Raw genomic sequence first — 16,939 nt, 5'->3', positions numbered from 1 at the left:
AACCCATGTGTTTGTGTATGTATGTGTGTGCATGTGTTACATCTGTGGTGTTATACAGTAAATCACTCAGGTAGGATGAAGTACTGTCTGTCAGTGCTTCTTGCCATCTCCTACCAGAGCAACCCTCCTGTGTGTCAGTCCCCATTACCGCCATTTCCTGGTGCGCTCCTCCAATGATGCTTCATTACTGTTATGGATAGCATTTCATCACAGCATGCCTTACATGGGGGTAGAGCCTTGTACACAAGGAATCTCTATATACATTTGACATATTAACCTGCATGTCAACCATGTGTTACTTGGATGTTTCCCATCCATCCATTTTTCAGTTTGCCAGCAAACACTATTGTATAGTGCAATTAATTACCTGCTTGAGGGTGCATTCAATACATCAGTGTTGCAAATTAATATTACGAGGAATGCTGATCAGTCTTTTGCAGAGAACAGCATGTAGTAGTACCACACGAGGGTACTTTAGTTCAACTTCAGCAGCCACACATTGTTCCCATACCTCTCCGCTGGTACTGTATCTGTATAGACAGCGTCATGGCTTCGCTGCATTAAGATTCGAGCAAAACAGACCATTCTGCCTTCTGCCTCTGCCCAATCAGTTGATTGTGTGTCCCTCTACCTCTCTCCCTGTCAGACACTGTGGCTACAGCAAGGCGGACCAGGAAGGAGACGAGGAGCTGTATTTCCAATGTGAGTCCCTTCTTTCCCCGTCAGCTCACACGCACACATTGAAACACCTCAACTACAGCACGGCCTCGCCGCGACACAGGAAATGGGTCCAACAACAAGGCCCCCCGCGCCGTAATGTTTGATCCCTTTCATTTGATAGGTTTTTATTCGAATGAAAGACGGGAACCCTCGCACGAGCATCTGTTTGGGATTTAATGGACAAATCTGTTGAGATGAGGACATTAGGCCTAGTTCCAAACTGCAAATACATGCGTATGAGATTTGCGAGAGAGCCGTGAGCCAGGGCTGAGCTCAAAGTGATAAGTCTTCATTAAAAATGAAAAACCACCAAACTTTTCAGGCTCTTTCGTATGCTCGGCGTATACTGTTCGTCTCCCGGTGTTCCTCGGAGTAGAGATAGAGATACATTCACTCTATCCTAAGGTTCTCCTTCCACGCTCCTTTAACCGACACACACACACACACCACACCACCCTGTCCTAACGATGCCCCTGGAGATGCAGCCGCAGACATCTGCCCAAGCGAAGCCGTAATGATCTGTTGCTGGAGGCAAACTGACGATTTGGAAACAAAGGTTCAGGGTGTCGGCATGGCCACAGCGGTAGAAAGAGGGCTGTGTTGGCGTTCCACGGTCCTCGGCTGCTAAGTATCTGACAGATCAAGCTGCAGGAAGGCACAGGCCCTCTTGCTAAAAACACTGGGTGATGAAAACACAAACAAGAGCGCTCCGCTGTTGTTGGGCCTAATAGAGGGACTTGCTCTACAATATTAAATGAGGAAACGCTGCCAGGGCGACAGAAGCCAGATAGTGCGTGAATTCAACATGTAGGCTTAATTTGTCCGCGGTGTAGCGCGAGCAGTCGTGATAAGACGTCTCCCTATCAGATCCAGTGACAGCTTGGATGGACGAAGCAATTATAGGAGCGAGTGGAGGAAAATATCAGCTGCCATCGCTGGAGCTCCTAGCTGGAAAACAATGCATAGTGTTTGTTAGTGGATGGGCCAATATGGCTTTCCGGGACGCTAACAGAGGATATTGCAGAATTTTTTTGCATCTGCTTGTCGTTATTGAGCCCGGAGCTGATTAGTAATTTAATTATGGTGTTTTGGTGTGTCTGTTCTCTCCTTGCATGTTATTGTCTTCAGCTATATGCATCTCATTAAATAGCTTGTGGTATGGTAGTTGGCAGGTTATGTTGTAATTAGGGGTGGATTTGATATGAGCAAATTAGGTCAGCGGGAACACACTCATGTACCATAACAGTGTAATTTATGAGTGTGGCGTTATATACATTTCTTTCTCAGACCACGGTCAGCTAAATGCTTATGTTTCTTTGTACTACCCATTTGCCCTACGTGTGCGCGAATAGGTAGGAGTCATTCCAGTATCATTGTGTTACTTCATATTTTACGGCGATACATGATTTGGAACATGTATTCGTTGTACTGATCTAACTGTGATATAACTGCAGTCCCCATTACCCAGGCCGTACGATTCAGGAGGTTAATCAAGCCACAGAAACAACCGTAGGAAAATAACTTACTGTGTATCGTGTCTAACTGGCTCTTCATTCGCTGGCAGAGCTTGATAGACTGAGCTTGCTCCAAACCCCGTTCCGTATAGCAGACAACCTTGGCGGGCAACTCTCATTCTGGGCTGCTCAAATCTTTGTTGGTCCTTTTGTGAGGAGGTTGAGAAGAAAATATAATGACGCTTTCATTTCTATCGGAGGAAAAATAAAAAAAAAGGGAAAAAATAATAAATGTGTGGTATAAGGGTGTTTGCAGAAAGAGCTTTTGACACAGGTGCTTTCCATCAGCTGGCAGTTTAGCAATTCCTTCTGAATGGTTGCCGTTGGTTATGGTGTGTCTGACAAGCGCCCGGTCGGCCCGGCATGCTGTATGCATATTTAATCGTAACAGTAATCCCCTTACCTTTCTACAGTTAAATTTCCAGGCACCAAAACATACATTGACCCTGAAACCTACGAGGACCCGAACAGGGCTGTCCATCAATTTGCCAAGGAGCTGGACGCGTCCTGCATTAAGATTGAGCGAGTTATTGGAGCAGGTGAGTCTGGCTGGTGTCTCCCAGCTCTCTCTGTTTAGTCATACCGTACACTCATACATCACAATGACAGCCACATATTTACACTTTGAATGGGGACACGGTTTATCCTCGCTGTATATTGATAGGGCAATTGCAAAAAGGGGGGGGAAAGTTCATTGCAGTTAATGTGTGGGCCTGCATCTTTTTAAAAGGTACGACAATAGCAAAGATGCTTCACGGCTGATGAATTGCTGCCACATCAGTTTTAGAGATGCAGTCAATGAGAGTATCTATATATCCACAGCTTGAGCAGAACAATATGTTCTACTCCAATTTATTATCTCCTGCAGCACAGCTGTCTTCTCTGAACATACACTAAGCACTTTGTAAAAAAGCATTATTGCTAGTTTTTCTGAAGGTTCATGACCCATGAGTGGTTTTGTCTCTTTGTCCGTCTCACAGGGGAGTTTGGGGAGGTGTGTAGTGGACGGATGAAGCTCCCAGGGAAACGGGACATGTCAGTGGCCATTAAAACCCTGAAGGTGGGCTACTCAGAGAAACAGAGGAGGGACTTCCTGTGTGAGGCCAGCATTATGGGCCAGTTTGACCATCCCAATGTTGTCCATCTGGAGGGAGTGGTGACCAGAGGTAAGGACTGCATTCTCTCTCAAACACACACACACACACACACACACACACACACACACACACACACACACCTACAACTGCAGCAAGAAAGTAAAGCAAGTGCACTCAAAGACCATTCTTAATATGTACATACACTATATATACAAAAGTATGTGGACTCCCTTTCAAATTAGTGGATTGGGCTAGTTCAGCCACATCCATTGCTGACAGGTGTATGTATACACAGCCATGCAATCTCCATAGACAAACATTGGCAGTAGAATGGCCTTATTGAAGAGCTCAGTGTCTTTCAACATGGCACCCATCAAAGGATGCTACCTTTCCAACAAGTCAGTTTGTCAAATTTGTCAAATTCTTGTGGCTGAATGGAAGCAAGTCTCCGCAGCAATATATAGTGGAAAGCCTTCCCAGAAGAGTGGAGGCTGTTATAGCATCAAAGGGGGACCTACTCCATATTAATGCCCATGATCTTGGAATGGGATGTTCAACGAGCAGGTGTGCACATACTTTTTTTTTTCTAGACCAAAAGTATTAATAATGGACTTGCTTCCATTCAGCCACAAGCGCATTAGTGAGGTCAGGCACTGATCTTGGCCGATTAGGCCCGGCTCACAGTCTGCATTCCAATTCATCCTAAAGGTGTTTGATGAGGTCAGGGCTCTGTGCATGCCAGTCAAGTTCTTCCACACCAATCCCGACAAACCATTTCTGTATGGACCTTGCTTTGTGCATGGGGGCATTGTCATGCTGAAAGAGGAAAGGGCCTTCACCAAACCAAGCACAGAATCGTCTAGAATGTCATTGTATTCTGTAGCATTAAAATGTCCCTTCACTGGAGCTAAGGGACTTAGCCCAAAACATGAAAAACAGCCCAAGGCCATTATTCCTCCTCCACCAAACTTTACAGTAGGCACTACGCATAGAGGCAGGTAGTGTTCTCCTGGCATCCACCAAACCTAGATTTGTTCGTTGGACTGCCAGATGGTGAAGCATGATACACCACTTCAGATGTTTCCACTGCTCCAGAGTCCAATAGCAGCGACCTTTACACCCCTCCAGCTGACGCTTGGCATTGCGCATGGTGAACTTAGGCTTGTGTGCTGGTGCTTAGCCATGGAAACCCATTTCATGAAGCTCCCAACAAAAAGTTATTGTGCTGTCTTTGCTTCCAAAGGAAGTTTTACACGCTACTCGATTCAGCACTCGGCGGTCCCGTTCTGTGAGCTTGTGTGGGCCTACCACTTTGCGGCTGAGCCGTTGTTGCTCCTAAATGTTTCCACTTCGCAATAATAACACTTACAGTTGACCGGGGCAGCTCAGAAATCTGCCCTGCTAGACGAACCGACTTGTTGGAAAGGTGGCATCCTATGACAGTGGCACGTTGAAAGTCACCGAGCTCTTCAGTAAGGCCATTCTGCTGCCAATGTTTGTCTATGGAGATTGCATGGCTGCATGCTCAGTTTTCTACAGCTGCCGGCGACGGGTGTGGATGAGACAGCCAAATCCGCAAATTTGAAGGGGTGACCCCAAACTTTTGTACATGTAGTGTTTCTGATAAAGTTAGGCTTGCTCCCTGGTTTATATTGTCTCATTTAGACAGCCTAATATAAGGAACAGATATTAACACTTAATTACAAACCAATGAAGGAAATGGTTCAATACAACACTAAAGGTTGAAATGTAATTTAGCAAGCCGTTAATAAACCATTTGTTGTTGTTGTTGTCAAATAATGGATGTGTCACCCTTGTTTTCAGGCAAACCGGTGATGATTGTGATTGAATATATGGAAAACTGCTCGTTAGATGCTTTTCTCAGGGTGAGTACCTTTCAACGTGTTCAATGCTCCCGAGTGGAGCAGCGGCACTGCGTCTCAGTGCAACAGGCGTCACTATTGTCCCTGGTTTGAATCCAGGCTGTATCACATCCGGCCGTCATTCGGGTTTGCCCGGAGTAACCTGTCACTGTTCTTAACTGACCTGCCTAGTTAAATAAAAGGTTCAATGTAAAAAAAAAAATAATCTCCCTTACCAACTCCCTTACCAGTTATGTGTAATACAGTATGTTTGCATTAAGAGTTCCTTATTCTATAAATAATACCACTGCAATGCCTTTGTGAACTGAGCAGATTTTGCTTAGCTGACTGTTTTCCTCTGTTGTGTACAGAAACACGATGGTCAGTTCACAGTGATCCAGTTAGTGGGGATGCTGCGGGGCATAGCAGCGGGGATGAGATATCTCTCCGACATGGGGTATGTCCATCGAGATCTGGCTGCACGAAACGTACTTGTCAACAGCAATCTCGTATGTAAAGTGTCTGACTTCGGCCTGTCAAGAGTGATCGATGACGATCCCGAGGCTGTCTACACAACAACGGTGAGTCAATTAAACCAGCCCCGTATTGCTTTCCCTGCCTAGACTCCCTGAGCTCTCTCTGAACACTCAAATCAAGCCAACAGCCAGTGCATGGGAATGGAGTATAAACTACGCATGCATGCCCATGCATGTCTGGGCCTAGTTATTCAATATGCAAGGCCTGCAGTCTCTTTGGTGAAGTTTTAGCTTTGAACTTTTTGAAGTTTTGCTGACCCTGTGTGCGAAGTTGTAACTCTATTCTAATTGATGTTTTAGGGGAAGATGCAGGATATAATGAATTTGATCTTTACTCCAGCCACTGACCTGCATTTTACTGAACAGGGTGGAAAAATACCTGTTCGATGGACAGCAATGGAAGCCATCCAGTACCGTAAATTCACTTCCGCTAGTGATGTGTGGAGTTATGGCATTGTCATGTGGGAGGTCATGTCCTATGGGGAACGGCCTTACTGGGACATGTCCAATCAAGACGTGAGTTGCTCTGTTACACAAAGTCAATCATTCACCAACTACATGTCAGGTTTCGCATGTTACTCAGAGACTGGCAATCGTATTACAGAATGAACAGAATTAGCTGAATTCTTAGGACTGATTTAAACGTGAGACACAATTACTATTTAGAGTTGAATGAGGAGGATTGCTAGGTATTAATTCATTCTGTTTTAATCCGAGATTGATATTCATCAAATGCTTTTATATGATAATATTAAGAAACAGACTGGATACTTGGCATACAAAATACTTTTTGGACTTCAAAACTGCTTTTAACCTTTATACTGAGTTATGATAATTGAACCTTATTTGTCAGAGTTCAATAATGCCAGAGCTATCTAGTTAGTCATGTAGAACTTTCAGTTTTAGCTGCGGCCGTTGCTTTGTTTCAGGCTAAATTGGAACAGATGAACATCGCAAATCTGTTCACCGTGCTGATCGTAAAAGTGGCTTTAGAGGGGTTTGGTCGCCGATTTGAAAGTCAGTAACGGTGATACTTAAGTTGGAAAAAAGGGTTTAAGTTGCCGCTGTTTGCAAGTACTTGTCTGAAAGATGCTCCAGTGGTAGTTTTCTCCCGTGGCGAAGTTAAAGAGGACATAATCCAGTAGGACAAACAGTCTTCTCCTCAGCAGAAAGACTAAAGAGGATTATATTACGCTCAGCTCCTCCTAATGGGAAGCCTGCTGATTGAACAATCAGCTGTTAGAAATGCTAGACATGATTGGTTATGGAAGAAGCGTGCTTGACAGGCATCAATGTCAGAGATTACAGTTCCTCTGTCAAGATGTTGGCAAACCACTCCTTTGACACGTTTTCTTCCGTAGCTCAGTCTTGTTTGAATAGCCCTGACAGGAATAACAGATGAACATGTGCAGAAAATAAACAAACTCACATTCCCCGAAATAGAGGAAGAGACGGTTGAGTCTCAAATCAAAGGTGCCCATTGCCCCTAATGTTTAAAGTTCTCACGCCATTGACTTTCAATGGACTTTGTTTTTAGCTATTGACACAGAGTGAGAATAGATGTAGCTTGAAGATATGCAACTTTGTGTATTTTCATTATTCATTAGACCTGTGTAAATGCAGTCTATTGATGAGACAAAGAGTACAAACAATATGAAGGATGCATCTAAGGGAAAACAGAGCCACTGTTTGCTTAATTAATTACAATCAGGTCTATTTGTATAGTATGACAGGCATGGGCAGGTGTTCTAGAGACCCATCTCTGTACCAGACAGGGCCACTAGATGCTACTCTCAATATCTCCTCATTTGGGTCTTGTTTCTCTGGGTCCTTGGGTCTCACCATCATCTTAACAAGCTGAGACTGAGTGATCACATCTGGTTAGGCCTGTTCCTTCTCAAAGCACCACTTCTGTAAATAGGGAACCACACAAGACTTGTACCGACACTTCCTGTTTACAAACATCTTGATTAGAGAATGAAATGGAAATGAACTGTAGTGAATGGTGACTTGTGTTAATGTGGTGGTAATCGTAGTGGTAATAGCCCTTAAAGACTTGCCTGTGTTTTGGTTTTCCCAGGTGATAAAGGCCATAGAGGAGGGGTACCGCCTCCCTGCTCCCATGGACTGCCCTCCAGGCCTGCACCAGCTAATGCTGGACTGCTGGCAGAAAGACAGGGCCGATCGTCCCAAATTTGATCAAATAGTTGGCATCCTTGATAAGATGATTCGCAATCCCAATACCTTGAAAACCCCGGTGGGAACCTGCACGAGGTAAGGAAAGCTTGTCTCATTAAACCCTGTAACTGAGCACTACACAACTCCAATGGAATAAATTAGCATATTCAGTTAGAACATTTGACCAAAGTAGCTGTAAGACTATGGAAGTATGTATTGCTTCTTCATATTTCTTTACTATGGAGCTACATTAGTGGACAATCCAAAGCATCCAGGGGTTGATTTATCCACAGGAGTTCACAGATGAAAGATAAATCCCGGAGAATCAATAAGCCAAAGCAGCTTCCATGGCTTTATGGTCAATAGCAGGGCTTTTAAATCAATCCCTGTAATGAGTTCCTGGGGTTTTTAAGTGCTGTGGGAACTCTGGAACCCTCTGGGACATTTGTCAAATTAATTCTATTTACATTCAGAACACAATCTCCCTGGGTGAGATTGACAGTGTAACCCCCCCCCCCCCAAAAAAAAAAAAATAACTGTTAGAAAGTGCTTCCATTTTTGAAGGCAATTTTGTGGAGGTTTGAAGTAAAATTACCATCCATATGATGTTGAGGGTTTTTGATAGTTACTTAGCACACACATTTGTTTGAAAAAGAGGATCAGATGGCACTGGCACTTTTGAATTTGACATCGATTGAAATTTTCAAAATGTGTTAATTTCTTTTTCACATGCAATTTACTGTTACCACGGGATGTCTTTGGCTGTCTTTTGTGTCTTGCTCCCGGCTCAGTTTGTGTTTGTTATGGGAATGTTTCAGTTTTCGCATGAGACGTTAATGGCTTCCTCTTGCTCATCCAACAGACCGATTAGTCCCCTGTTAGATCAGAGCACACCAGACTTCACTACTTTCCGCTCGGTTGGGGAGTGGCTGGAGGCCATCAAGATGGAGAGATACAGAGACAACTTCACCGCCGCTGGCTACAGCTCACTGGACTCTGTGGCCAGGATGTCAATCGAGTAAGGAACCTGAACTTTAAAACACGTGTGGAGGTCAAATCCAAAATTGCCAGTTCTGGAGAGTTGTTATATCATTCTTTTCTCAGTCAATATCCTTGGACGTGGCAGTACTGCATTTTTATTTCATCATTGTGATTCATAAACAAGCCTGTCATGTTTTCAGATCTATTTCTCCGTTAATGAAATACCTGGTGCTGCTATACGCCATGGTATGTTTTGAGCCTCTCTGTTGTCCACTGCTGTGATTTATCATTGGCCGTCTTGTCTTGCAGGGATGTGATGAGCTTGGGGATCAGTTTAGTGGGCCATCAGAAGAAGATCATGAGCAGCATACAGACTATGAGAGCCCAGATGCTGCATCTCCATGGCACAGGAATCCAGGTGTGATGACAGACTACAGTGCCCCCTGTGGACGGGCTATCTAGAGCAGCACTAAGGCAAAACCTCCCAGGATAATCATTGAAAATCATGTGACGTGACGTGACGTCGTCTCCTATCTGACTATTTTTTTTCCCGGATGTTTCGGAATGAAATAATTCCTGTGATCCTTGGCGAAGGATTTGAACCCCTCTTTAGAACGGGTACTAAAGGAGAGAATGACAGAATACTACCTGAACATGATGCCGAACTTCAAACGCTCTGAGGAACTCTCAACAACATATCAAATAGAGATGGAGCTTTGGAAAACGAGTTTGATACGTATTAACTTGTTCTTTTAACCTCGTGAATGATTTTATTTGTGCACCATGAAAATGGATTTCACTTTTTTTTTTAAAGGAAAAAGAAAGAAGATTTCAAACAATTTGTTTATTCCCCTTGCAGTGTTTTTTTCAGTATTTTCTTTACTAGTTTGTTCATTTTGTTAGTGTCAGGAGCCACAGTGATATGGTGTGGTACGTACAGTAGTCTTTCATTTTTTTTTTCCCCTTACAATTTTTTTCTTCTTTTTTTTTCTATTTTGGACTTGACAACAGGGTAAACGCTCCCATCCAAAAGGATGAGTATGGTGTCTGAACATTTTGGTGGAGACGATTTCGAGGTACTTTGACCAGTTTGTCTTGAGACACTACTGGCTGTTTTAACTGTTTGCAGTGAGTTGTGTTTTTTTCTTCCTGATGTTTTTGAAGTGAACAACGGTATGCTGCACCTCAGATAAGTGACTTCGGAGATAGTAGTGTTCTCTCGGTCGTTTGAAGCTTACAGGAGTGCTTTGCTTTACGCATTTGCCTGAACACAGATGCTCCCATTTTGTGATGGAAAATCAGATTTCAAATTTGTATGTTGAAATTTTGAAACAGTATGACACCAATCATTCAAGTTGATTTGAGATTGATCACAACTTTTATATGTAATATCAAGCATCAAAGTGGCAACATTCTTTACATGTTCATGTTTACCACATGAATCATTTGATCCTATTGTCCAATGTGCTTTCAATCAGAACTTGATTTCCGTTGTTGAATTCATCAATTGAACGTTTCCACAGATTGCTCTACAGAAGGATTGTATTGAAACTTCATGAGATGACTCGATCCACTGCAAATGGTGTTGCCATTGAAATGCCCCCCCCCCCCCCCCCCGCAAATGGTATTTGTTTCTTATTTTAGTGAATACGGTGGTTGAGGGTGAATCTAGGAAATGCTGTGTACGCACTTTCTAGAAGTAATAATGCCTTAAAATGTGTTAGACTAATGTATTGACATTCTTTTTAGGCTATTCAATGGCAATGTTTTTTTGCAGTTCAGTGAGACAGGTCTTGTGTCTGAATGGAAAGGTTCCCCATTTTCTTTGCGGTAACATTTCATGCAGGTTGACGTTTATTGTTACGAATCTTTCCCTGGAGGCAGAACTGAGCAGTTTCCGCTAGATGGGCCAGCTGCAAAATCCAAATTGACTATATCGTAAAAATTCATGAAAACAAACATTCGCTTTTTGGTCTTAAATTAAGGTACGGGTTAGACATTAGGGTTAGCAGTGTGGTTAAAGGAAAGAAAAGGGAAAGGGGGATACCTAGTCAGTTGTACAACTGAATGCCTTCAACTGGAATGTGTCTTCTGCATTTAACCCAACCCCTCAATGCTAGGGTTAAGGTTAGAGTTTAGGTTTAAAATCAGGTTTTATGACTTTGTGGTTGTGCAAGCTAGTGACCACCCTGCAGAGCTGCCTCCAAGGCAAGACTCATGAAAGTAAATGCCAACCTGCTCCATTCATCCTGAACTTGAAAATCATGCACACTTGCGTATGTTGAATTTCACGATTGATGATTGACAGTCAATGTAGGGTAGAAGATTGACCAAACAAAGCAATAATTAGTCCAGGTAGAAATGGTCCTACTCAGAGATTTGAAGGTGCTAGGTTTTACAGAAATGCCTGTTGTGCTGGGATAATATACCGGTATACTTAAGTTATCAAATCATGAAATAGTAATGCCACTTACGAAATGGTATCCCCGAATATGCTAATGACTTAATAACAAGGTCACAGTGTATGACTATATTTGGAACATATGGCTGTGACCGTGGGGTGAAATGACATTCAAGCAGCAGAGAGGCACACGCATTAGTCATGACATCATCCTTTCCATTGCACCGCACTTAGTTTGAAGGCCTTCAGTTTGGCATGAGGTACTTACAGCATCTAATAACCCAATATCATGATATATAGAAAATCCTGATACTCCTTATTACGATGATCATACTGTGAAAATCACTTACCGTCCCAGCCCTAGCCATTCAGGAGAGCCAGGCAAACAGTATGGGTGATGTAACATGCATAAAAGTGTTTCCATGCCCCCCCCCCCCCCCTTTTTTTTTACTTCCCTGCCCCTTTGTATGCTAATCAGGGCACAGAGATTAGGAATGGGCTCTGCAAAGATGTGCTAAAAAGCCAACCTAATGGTGCCATCAGTCTTCACCTTTTACAACAAAATGAATGTTATCATAAATGTCTTCAGCATTGTATTATTCTCTGACGAATGGTTGGTTCACTCATTTCTTTCTCATTAAAAGTAAGGAAAATATAGATATTTCCAACTGCAGTTGTGTAAAAAAAAAAATAGGGGGAGGTTTCACAGTATTTTGAACATACAGTACCAGTCAAAAGTTTGGACACGCCTAGTCATTCAAGGGTTTTTCTTTATTTTTACTATTTTCTACATTGTAGAATAATAGTGAAGACATCAAAACTATGGAAAAACACATATGGAATCATGTAGTAACCGAAGAAGCGTTAAACAACAGTTTAGATTTTAGATTCTTAAAAGTAGCCACCCTTTGCCTTTGACAGCGTTGCAGACTCTAGGCATTCTCTCAACCAGCTTCACCTGGAATGCTTTTCTAACAGTTTTGAAGGATTTCCCACATATGCTGAGCACTTGGCTGCTTTTCCTTCCCTCTGCGGTCCAACTCATCCCAAACCATCTCAATTGCTGAGGCTGGTAACTCTAATGAACATATCCTCTGCAGCAGAGGGTCTCTCTGGTTCTTCCTTTCCTGTGGTGGTCCTCGTGAGAGCCAGTTTCATCATAGCGATTGATCGTTTTTGCAACTGCACTTTTCCATATTGACTGACCTTCATGTCTTAAAGTAATGATGGACTGTCTTTTCTCTTTTCTTATTTGACCTGTTCTTGCCATAATATGAACTTGGGTCTTTTACCAAATGGGGCTATGTTCTGTATACCACCCCTACCTTGTCACGACACAGCTGATTGGCTAAAACACATTGCAAAGGAAAGAAATTCCACAAATGAACTTTAACAAGGCACACCTGTTAACCGAAATGCATTCCAGGTGACTACCTCATGAAGCTGGTTGTGAGAATGCCAAGAATGTGCAAAGCTGTCATCAAGGCAAAGGATGGCTGCTTTGAAGAAAATATATTTGGATTTGTTTAACTTCTTTGGTTACTACATGATTCCATGTATGTTATTTCAAAGTTTTGATATCTTCACTATTATTCTTCAGTGTAGAAAATAGTAAAAATAAAGAAAAACCCTGGAATGAGTAGGTGTGTCCAAACTTTTGACTGGTACTGTATATGTACCCAATGTTAGAGTATTTGGCTGTGGCTGATGCTGTCTTTGTTCCTGTGGACTCATCATAGATACAGATTTTTAAAGCTGGAGCTTTCCCAATGATTATTTAAGATGCCCTTCAGTTTGCCTGTAGAGAATGAAATGGTCTTCGGAAAGCCAACCCTGAAACACCATCATGGACTTTGGCTGCAAGCTTAGCATTTGTAAAGCCATTAGCGATTTTGTCTATTCTTTCCTAGATACATTTCCATTGTGCTCAGTCCAAAGGGACTCACCCCTGTGGTAGGGGGATACCTGGGAATCAGACCTTGCCCAGCCTGCTCTGGGCCCCGTGTCACAGACAGACAGAGCCACTCTTTATCCATACAGCAAAGCTCAGCAATTGGGTCTATGCCAGCCCTTTGAATTGAATACCAGCGCAAAGGCATTCAGTCAGCACAAAACTCCCCAGTTCACAAGGCAGGCAGCAGTCAGTCCTCGTTCTCTGCCCCTCTCCCGTTCTCTCTCTGTCTACTCTCCCCTGCTCTGATCTCAAACAGCGGGCCCCTGGGGGCCTTCACACCTCAGTGCTGGAGGCCCCCCACTCCCCCTTCCCTCTCTCCCTCTGAGTCAGGGGTCCCGTAGAGACAGCGATTTGAGCCAAATTGAGATTAAGACGTGGATACAATCGATCCGCCATACAAATAATCTGTAACCTTCACAGGAAATGTCACCTTTTACTGTTCGCTTTTACTTTTTTTTTTAACCCATTTTGTAGTTGAGGATGTTTAACTCAATATATGGGGGTGTTATTGTGTTTCAACTAAGTTTTTAAGGCAGTTTGTGTGGCGGGTTTATTGGATTCAAGAATGAGAAGTCGTTTCAAAAAATATTGAAGTAGACTGGTTAATATTCTGCATACCTTTTGGACAAAGTGAAATTGTGAACGCGCCTTTTGCATAGATGGTGGATAATTCCAAAGAGTTCAGCACTGTTGATGGTGTCAAGAGAGATCAGAGATCCCGAGGGAAACTTTGTATATGTTCTAACTGTAAAACGTGTACATTTTATTTATATTGTTGTTGTTGTTGTTGTTGTTTTTTACACACATTACTCTGTAGTGAGCTCTGAATACATTGAAAATGCACTATATTTTTCTATCTCACTTGCAGATGATTACTGTCACCCAGAAGATTTCACAGTTGTACATACCTTCTCATTTAGGACCAAAGACAGCTGATAGGTTTCCCATTTAGAATTGCATTTTGTTTTTATTTTTGCCTTTTAGTTTAATGTACAGTAATGCGAATTGTCAATTTATTATTTATTTTTCTGTGATGAGAGTATTGAGAGTATTCATTGGTCAAGAGTATTTTCCCCAAACAGCAGAAGTGTAAAATCATTACTTAGACGATTTCTTGTTAAATAGACGTTTCTTTTTTTTTTTGCTTCGTAACCTTTGTAATAGACTGTACATATATTTTTGGAAATATAATACAATCTCTATAGAAATCCTCTCTCATTGGACTCTTTTCCATCGTCATTAGTGTCATGTCTTTACATAGGATCTCGTTTCATATATCCATCAGCATGCACCATTTTGTAAATCATGAATCAGTGTTCTTTGAATGTTAAAGTAAGAATATGGTCAAACTTGTTTTGATTGAATGTAAACAAATGGAATGCATGACCTTTTCGTGTTTGCATGATGGTGTGTGTGTGTGTGTGATTGTGTGTGTGTGTTTGCGTGATGTTGTGCGTGTGTGTTTGCGTGATGTGTGTATGTGTGTGAATGACATGGGTGGGTAAAGTATATATGAAGAAAGACAGCAAGGGATGGTGTCATTAAAAAGACATTACCAGCCCTCCAACCTTGCACAAAAAATCTAATTAAGCTCCATCCTGAGGGACTTAGGCTAAACAAAGGAACCTTAAAGGATTTATAAAGATTATATCTCCCATTATTGTAATATTTATTTTATTAAGTTGGTGGAATCTTAACATCTCGTCCCAGAGGCTGATGGAATTCAATCATAAAACATATATCTGTTCCAAATGGCACCTTATTCCCTTCATAGTGCAGTACTTTTCACCAGTGCCCATAGGTCTCTGGTCAAAGTAGTGCGCTATATAGCAAATAGGGTGCCATTTAAGACAGATCCATAATGTACGTTTCCAGGGGAGTTTGGCCCCCATCCATGCATTTTTGGGAGAGGAAGAGAGGATCCATGGTTACTCCTCTGTCACCACTAATCCCTACAGTACACTGCAGCCTGCTTATCACCCTGCCATCTAACAGGGATGGGAAAATGTTTAGGTATTTTGATATACACAGTAAAGTTGGACTGATTTAATAGGAACACAGAGTGTTCTTCCAGCCTCATGGCTCCTAGTTTGTCAGATTTATGTTAAAGGTATTTTTGCTAGAGGTTGTTTTTCTTTCTCTCACAACTATGGGGACACTGAGTGGTTGCAGGCTGATTGGACATAGCATTCATGCTGAAAACATGCACACTCCAACAGAACAAGTAAAGAAAAGGAGCTCTGCAAAGTGCAAGCTCGCTGGAAAAGGGGAGGTTTTTATTTCCAGTCAGTTTTCAGGTGTTACAATAGTGATCTTCTTTATAAAAGCCTTCTCTCCATGTCTGAATAGGAAAAGCTTATGTCTCCCAGATACACCGCACTAAACTCAACCGTCAGACAGGGAGGGAGAAAAACTAAAAGACTGCCAGTAGAGGATTAACGGGGAGAAATGTCTTTATTTCTTTAATAATCTGAAGCACTAGTTTCCTACTATTCATACAATTCACATCAAATACTGAGGTCAACATTGATTTTGAGATGAATGTTTAAAATATATTTGAATATACTTGGCTTAGATAAATACTAGTATGCCGCCACAGGTTAAAAGATCACGACCCTTTTAGATAACTGGGCTCTGCACAGGTACAGCCCGATCTGTGCATGTGCCTGCTGGGCTGCTACAGGTACATGCCGTTGATGAGATAATCAGACTCCTCTGTGGCTCAATCTGTCTCTCTCTGCGTTTACTAGCTAACACACAAAGGCTTTCTGCTCTCTGCTAGCACAGACAAAATCCTGGCAACCAGAATAATATGCAGTCATACCAAATGGATGAAATGTCTTCACAGCTGACCAAAACCTTTAATCTATAATCAAATCTAATTTTATTGGTCACGTACACATGGTTAGCAGATGTTATTCCGAGTGTAGCGAAATGCTGGTGCTTCAATATCTAGTGCAGCAATATCTAACATGTAATCTAACAATTCCACAACAACTATCTAATACACACAAATCTAAGTAAAGGACTGGAATAAGAATATATACACATAAATATATGGATGAGCAATGACAGAGCGGCATAGGCAAGATGCAATAGATGGTTTAATATACAGTATATACATATGAGATGAGTCATGTCAGATATGTAAACATTATTAAAGTGGCATTGTTTAAAGTGACTAGTGATCCATTTATTAAAGTGGCCAATGATTTGAGTCTGTATGTAGGCAGCAGCCTCTCTGTGTTAGTGATGGCTGTTTAACAGTCTGATGGCCTTGAGATAGAAGCTGTTTTTGCTTTGATGCACCTGTACTGGCCTCGCCTTCTGGATGGTAGCGGTGTGAACAGGCAGTGGCTCGGATGGTTGTTGTCCTTGATGATCTTTTTGGCCTTCCTGTGACATTGGGTGCTGTAGGTGTCCTGGAGGGCAGGTAGTTTGCCCCCGGGGATGCGTTGTGCAGACTGCACCACCCTCTGGAGAGGCTTGTGGATGTGGGCGGTGCAGTTGCCGTACCAGGCTGTGATACAGTCCAACAGGATGCTCTCAATTGTGCATCAGTAAAGGTTTGTGAGGGTTTAAGGTGACAAGCTACATTTCTTCAGCCTCCTGAGGTTGAAGAGGCGCTATTGCACCTTATCCACCATGCTATCTGTGTGGGTGGACCATTTCAGTTTGTCCGAGATGTGTACGCCG

General features: G+C 42.4%; 1 protein-coding gene across 13 annotated transcripts in view; it reads left to right on the top strand.

Moving 5' to 3' along the window:
• Positions 1–14,451, top strand: part of LOC110522125 (ephrin type-A receptor 7) — a 76,866-nt gene extending 62,415 nt beyond the window's left edge. For 4 of the 13 annotated variants that reach the window (XM_036975675.2, XM_036975676.2, XM_090232525.1 and 1 more), the window contains 9 exons: positions 647–702; positions 2,660–2,773; positions 3,215–3,400; positions 5,156–5,217; positions 5,565–5,774; positions 6,096–6,245; positions 7,810–8,003; positions 8,770–8,925; positions 9,198–14,451. In XM_036975675.2, the coding sequence (XP_036831570.2) occupies positions 647–702; positions 2,660–2,773; positions 3,215–3,400; positions 5,156–5,217; positions 5,565–5,774; positions 6,096–6,245; positions 7,810–8,003; positions 8,770–8,925; positions 9,198–9,312 (1,243 nt within the window). In that variant the 3' untranslated portion in view covers positions 9,313–14,451. Of the gene's footprint in view, positions 1–646; positions 703–2,647; positions 2,774–3,214; positions 3,401–5,155; positions 5,218–5,564; positions 5,775–6,029; positions 6,246–7,809; positions 8,004–8,769; positions 8,926–9,197 lie in introns of all 13 variants that reach the window. The other 9 variants (XM_021600250.3, XM_021600251.3, XM_090232521.1 and 6 more) reach the window with 3 other exon arrangements.
• Positions 14,452–16,939: the final 2,488 nt, after the last annotated feature.

Source organism: Oncorhynchus mykiss, chromosome 4, assembly GCF_057628025.1.
Source record: "Oncorhynchus mykiss isolate SJ-2025 chromosome 4, ASM5762802v1, whole genome shotgun sequence".
In the NCBI taxonomy this organism is placed as follows: domain Eukaryota; kingdom Metazoa; phylum Chordata; class Actinopteri; order Salmoniformes; family Salmonidae; genus Oncorhynchus; species Oncorhynchus mykiss.
Note: the sequence above shows the minus strand (reverse complement) of the source record. Positions and strands in the feature narration are given on the sequence as shown.